The 6,583-nt window shown below is 36.6% G+C and overlaps 1 protein-coding gene across 1 annotated transcript in view; it reads right to left on the bottom strand.

Moving 5' to 3' along the window:
- The window catches only part of PTPRC (protein tyrosine phosphatase, receptor type, C), a 51,454-nt gene extending 49,537 nt beyond the window's left edge, over positions 1 to 1,917 (bottom strand). Inside the window, exon 1 of the mRNA XM_010191022.1 lies at positions 1,724 to 1,917. Coding sequence (XP_010189324.1) covers positions 1,724 to 1,917 — 194 coding nt within the window. The remainder of the gene's footprint in view (positions 1 to 1,723) is intronic.
- Positions 1,918 to 6,583: the final 4,666 nt, after the last annotated feature.

Genomic DNA, 6,583 nt, shown 5'->3' with positions numbered 1-6,583 from the left:
GCAATGCCTCACATAACAACATTTAAGCCCTTTGTCAAATAACATCAACAAATGCAATGTCCATTTTGATATAAATAATTAAAAACAATACAAAAATAATTGCAACACTGACATGATACAAGTCACTTTCATGGACATATACAAATACAACATGAACAATTGAAATCCTCAGAAATAAGTAGGAAACACAATTACCAACGAGTTGCCCTTGGTCAAGTGGTGCAGAAATTTGGTAAGTTTGGCACTTCGCTACTGCATAGTACTGAGTGTTTAACTGGACCTCACTAGGTGTTCTAACAGAAAAAAAACAACAACCAAAACAAACCACCACCAAAAAGTCAACAAAACCCCCCAAACACAACCAAAACCACATCAGCACACAAGAAACCAGAATTTCAGTATTATATAATTCTTCAATTCTGTTCCAAATATTGGAAGAGTAGCTATGAAAAAGTTTATTTTACTTTCCTTACATTGGCAGAAGAGCTTCAGCACAGAATTCCACCCTGGAAAGCCACAGGCACATGTAACAATGTATAATGATTATTTTATAATAGAATCCTCCACACATAAACTGCTCCAAAAGACATTGTCTGGGAAGCAAAGGTAACTATTCAAGAGCTGGCAGATGTCCATTTGTATTGCCAGTGCAAAGCCCTAGTTCTTTTCCTTTCCTAACACTTATGAACATTCACTGAGATCTTTCATTCTGTGATCGTTATCTTTGTCCAGCACAGAATGCTCCAGAGCGTGCAGTGAAGATACCTTTTGCCTGCAGAGCTAATTCTATCCACGAGCCATGGAGTTACTGAGGCAGGGAACCACAAAAAAGAGATCTCCCAAGTAGTAAAATGGTGGTTTAGGTAACCGGATTATATTCCAGATTTTGTCACAGAATTCTTGTATGATGTTACAAAATCTACTTATACTAATTTTCCATACGGCAATCATTAATAATTGGTCTGTATTTAACAGATTCTTATCTTAATTATATCAATCTGTGACCTATCAAAACTGCAAATTAACTGAAGGGGTGCTTTAGAGTGCATGGTGCTTGTCTCAGATTAGACTTTCTGAATCAATAGACTGATTTTTCGCTTTGAACCATTTTTTCATCACAAATATGAAAAGCCATGTGTGTTTACCACTTAGCTACAGAAGATGACCATCATAAAAAAGCTGAAGAAGCTGCTAATATTTCTAGTTGCAGAAAGTTTTGAATAATTTGTAATTCTGTAATTACATCCTGAATTGTACATTGAGCAACACAAATACAATAATAAACTAAATATATTTTATTTTTCTACACAGAGAAGAGAATCCTGCAGTGGAAAAATGGTGTGTGACAGTAAAAACTGCCATAATATACAAAGACAATGCTACTTCCTGAAAACTGGGTACTTAGCTTCTCAACCTTCATGTCACTCTGTACATGCGATTTCTGAATTTTTTAAAAACATCCTCCACCCTCAACAAAAGAATCAGAAACTCTATGAAAGCACCCAGTGGTGCTCTCTCTGGGCTTTACCAGCAGGATGGGATGTGTATATCTCCTTGCTTGGATCCGCCCCTTGCAGTTAGGGGAGTACTGACAGCATTAGGACATTTTCAGCTTCTGTGTAGGACAGTGCTAGAAGACTTTCATCAATGAGTTTTGCAGACATTTGCTGACAGCACAGCAGTGGTGAAACTCGGTGACTTCAGCTGCTATCTCAGGCCTCACAGTATGACATAGAGACTTGCTAGCAGTTTTTCCGGTCTGTCTTCTCTCTCAGCCTCCTTTTCAGCTGCTCCGTTCCCCACTGCCCTCTCAGTCCCAGCATCCAATCTCTTCTCTGAAACTAGTTCCATCATCCTTCCCTGTTGCTTTGCGGTAGCAATAGCTGTACCATCACATCGTGACTCCCTGTCCCACATTGATCTCCCCTCATTTGCCTTGCTATCTGATCAAGAGTTCTTTCTGAATGTTAATTCTAATAACTACAGAAAAACTCACTAAAAATATGCTGATTGCATCCACTAACACTGTAAAGGCCTGACATCAGCCATAAATTAGAATATTTATCACTCTATCAAACATTGCACAGTGCTTTTTATAGACTACTATAAAGATTTTAAGTGATTTTTTAAAAAGGATGTAGGGTTACGTACCTGTTTCCTGCTACCTACAGTTGCTCATTCTTACAAGGACAAGCTGGCATAAGAGAGAGAGCTTAGATTTTACAGAAGGATAGTATTATTAAACAGTCATTACACAATACATCAGCTTCATTCAAGACTCTACTCACAGCTGTATTTTATGATCAACTACTATAATAGCAAACACAGCTATTCCAAACCCTTCACATTTCACAACAATCCTTTTACTCAAACTTGCAGCCATTTAGAACCCAAAAGTCCTTATGACCATGAACTCCAACTCAGCAAATGAATCATAACTAATTCCATGAAAAAAAAATCCAAACCAACAAAAACTGTAGAGTTCAATAAATATTTCCAAAAAATATTCTTTACAATACTATGGATCCAGGTCACACTTGAATTAATTACAGGCAATTCCCAGAGCTTGTGTCTACAGAGTTCACCACCTGATATTCAGGAAACACGATGTCATTCTCTGCAGCCCTGAAGATAAGTTTGTATTTCTTTCTCCTTTCTTTTTTCAAGAGAAAAGAGTTACAGTGTGATTTTTTTTTTCCATCTAAATAAAACTTTTATATCAATTACAGGTCAAAATTAATTTATTATTGGTATTACAATTTATGAGCACTTAGGTATGAGAATGCTGAACACAACACAAAAAATTTTCTGAACTGTGAAGACTGTGCTCCTTCTCTTTCATATATGGATGCTGTCCACATTAGCTCATATGCAGATAGCTTATCTGCTACAAGAATTGAGAGTCAGAGGATTGAGATTATATGCTCTCCCATACAAGACAGTGAACGTGTGTGTGTGTGTAACACATCATCTACACATCCTGTTGTTTGTTTACCATATTTTACTCATTTATGAGAGAATGCAATATGTTAAGGAAAGGATTAAACAGCTGGAGAAAATAATCATTGCAAATAAATATAGTGCCTTTGTATGTGACCTGAATTTATTGTTTCTATGTTGCAAGATAAGAGCTTTGGAGCACTAAGTTTTTACCTGCAGCAGCTTTATCATTAAGAGTAATCTGCAGGAGTATGTGCATCAGTTGTTGCCACGTAAAGTTACAAGAGCTCAATCTGAGACCTGAAATACATGGACCTATGTAGGAGAGTTTATTTTTGGATTCAGTGAATAATTTATTCAGTTGTATGCTACTTTAAATAAGATGTTGCGTGTCCTTTTCTCAGTAAAGAAAATAAATAGCACAGAGGATTACACAAGCTTTTTGTCTGGGCTCGACATGCTACTACTACTTTTTCCCTTCTTGGTATTTCCTCTTGCCTCTAAACCATTCCTTTTTAAGAAGTTAAAAAAAAAAGCAGACTTTATTTTCCTGTTCTAATATAAAGCCCAAGAAAATTCAACACAATACAGTAAAAAAACCTCTAAGATAAAATAAATACTGTGAGACACTTGAAATCCTTTTCAGACTTTCCACTGACATCACCACTAAGGTGAGGCTTAGGTGAGCTTCAATTCTGTTGCAAAGAAAAACAGAGCATCAGCTGCTGAGAGAGCAGCCGAAAATGGCACATCCGACATGCTCAGTGTTACTAAAATGTCTTCATAGTGTTTTTCAGAAGCTGTGGTTGGCAAGCAACCCTTCCCTCACCATTTAAGGCATGCATCTGCAATGACCACACACTCGTTGACATGTCTGGAGCAGAATCACTTCCACATTGTAAATGGCTCTCTTCCCAACATTAACACAAAAACTTAAACCAGCTTCTGCGCCAAACACTTGTCTGTTTATTCAGGGTGCCACAAAACCACGTGTTAGCAGGCCATTGGGCCTAGCATTAACCACAGCAGGAAAACAGCTGTCACTTTCTTATTAGCTTTTGGAATAACATTATCCTCAAATCTTGGAATTTTTGTGGGATGTTTTCTCCTGAACTCTTCCATGATTTCTGATGAACTTAATACTCCCTGTGTTGATTCAAAAGGCACCTGTTGGTGAGATTTCCTTAAATCATATGCCTCTATAAATACTATCTTACTACATATTAAAACTTATCTATTTTATCACTTCTAAATCCTCATGGCTAAACTGACCAATCTTCAGAAACATCTAAAGTGCTAAATTCAGGAGGCCAAACATTACTGGATTTTGTGAAAGTTTCACATAACCTTGATCCATTAATACCTAGGATAAATAACTCTTTATATATCTCAGATTTATTTCCTTGAACTGCCTTCCCCATATTGAGCACCATTCCACTGTAAACTTCCTGAACTGTAAAGTACATAAGTTGACACTGGGTTGCACTGTTATTATTCCTAACATTTTCTAAGAGTAAAAGTGAGTGTATTGGAAATGTTTATTGCAGCCAGAAATGTTTATTTCTAATTCATTTGACTGGCAGATTAGGACAGTAAAATCAGAAATGCTACTAGCTTGTACTAACGCATATTTCTTATTGCTGTTTCATATCTTCCCCTCAAACCTCAGCCACATTTCATACACTAGACTGCAGGTGTATGGAGGATGTAGAAAATTCTTTCAGTTCTGTTGAGGCAGCACAGTTGAGCACAGAAGTATTAATGAAACTGCAAAAAAGGCCAAGTATTTTCATGTACTTATTGGGTAGTCTTATTGGGTAGTGAAATGAAATGTTATACTTGCACTCACACACACATGACACAGGCATGCACATTCACACAGGTTATTTGGGGATGAGGGAACTTGTATATTGCTTACAAGAGATCTAGGGTAACAATCTCTCACTGCCATCAGGCACCAAGTAAAAAAAAAATACACATAATTTAAAAAAATATCTTTCATTATAATTTAAATTCTTCCAAGAAAGAGTTATATGAATAAATAAATCTTCCAGATACTCTATCCAAAACTCATTAAAACCAAAAGATTTCTCTAAGGTGTATATATGCACATGATTCTGCATTCATTTTAGACGTCTGAGGTCTATCTCAAGAAGATTAAGTAAACTACTGCAGTAGCAACATTGGTCATCTTTCCTTCAATTATGCAAACATATGATTTTAAATCGTATGGTGACAGTCAGCTTGGCCTGTGTTTCTCTAGAAGCGTTAGTTACATTTATAAATGCTACCACTGAGACCTCTAAGACACCTAAATTACTAGGCAAGCTCACTACTGCATTTACCCCTAAGTGTGGAGGATGCTTTGTAACGTGAAGCCTTTCGCAGCTATGGTTCATTTAGCACACTTTCGCATCTCATCTGCTGATGCAGGAAGTAAAAATCTGTCAGTCTTGTCTTCTTGTGTCTCACAAGGACTCGTTGACCAACTTCAGTTATTTCACCCACCATTGGTTAAAATGGAGACTACAGGCAATGTGATCATGTTTTAGAGAATTTCTGATTTAATGCAGTTAAGCACAGTATGGGTTGTTCTTACTCAGCACAAAAGTATCGGCTCCCCATTGACAACACCTGTGCTTTAGCACTGAGAACAAGGTAGAAATTTATGCATAAGTCATTTGTTTCATACTTTTACTTTTCTTTGCTCTTTCTTTACACTATTTAAAAGAATAAATAATAAAAAGTAATAAATCTTCAGCTCAATTTGTGGTAGTGTACAGGTTGCAAGACACAAGCATCTTGCAGAATATTTAAGGAATTATGACTCTACATTTTGCAACAAGGTAAGTGTTACTACCTTCAACTTAACAGATGGTGAAACAGATCTGGAGAAATGAAAACTACTTAACATTTCACATCATGAGCTTCTGAGACAGCATAGACTGCAGCTGACTTCTGCCTCTTAGATCTTATTCTAGAAGTTTCACTATGGTCTGCCATTTATCTTACCTCTTTTTCCACCTAAATATGTCTTAACTTGCATCTAGAAACTAGTTGAGGGACTAATATTATCTTAAATACTCCATTCATAGCTTCTGCAATGTATGCGATTACCATGTATTTTTGTACTATCTCAGCTGAGGCTCTGTATTGTCCATTTTCCTGAGCACAAAATCTTTCAGCTCATATAGGACATATACGCTCCATTTAATGAACTGCTATTTTCTTATATATTGTACAAAAAGCTTCATTGTATGGCTTCATTTTTCTGTTAGCTAGTTTGATTATTTCTCTTTTTGTCAGTAAAAGAATCTATTTCAAAAGGCAATTAAAAACATTCCTCCATGGAGTTCACATTTTTGCAATAACAAAAAAAGTCATTCATGCACAACAAAAGATACCTCTAGAGTTCTGTGCAGGGTGGTGGGATTATGAATGAAGAACAGACAGATTGTAAAACAAGTCTTTGAAACTAGAGAATAGAAACCTAAGCAAGCAGCCGAGGAGGCACTGACACAGAGGGAATAACTGGAAGAACAGTACTGCAAAGTACTGGTATAAAAGACAAGAAAAGAAGTGGATCCTGTTAGCTATACAACACTATGGATAATATAAGCTGGCACTGAAGTGCTCACAGCTA

This window comes from Mesitornis unicolor, unplaced genomic scaffold, assembly GCF_000695765.1.
Source record: "Mesitornis unicolor isolate BGI_N332 unplaced genomic scaffold, ASM69576v1 scaffold24320, whole genome shotgun sequence".
Lineage (NCBI taxonomy): Eukaryota > Metazoa > Chordata > Aves > Mesitornithiformes > Mesitornithidae > Mesitornis > Mesitornis unicolor.
Note: the sequence above shows the minus strand (reverse complement) of the source record. Positions and strands in the feature narration are given on the sequence as shown.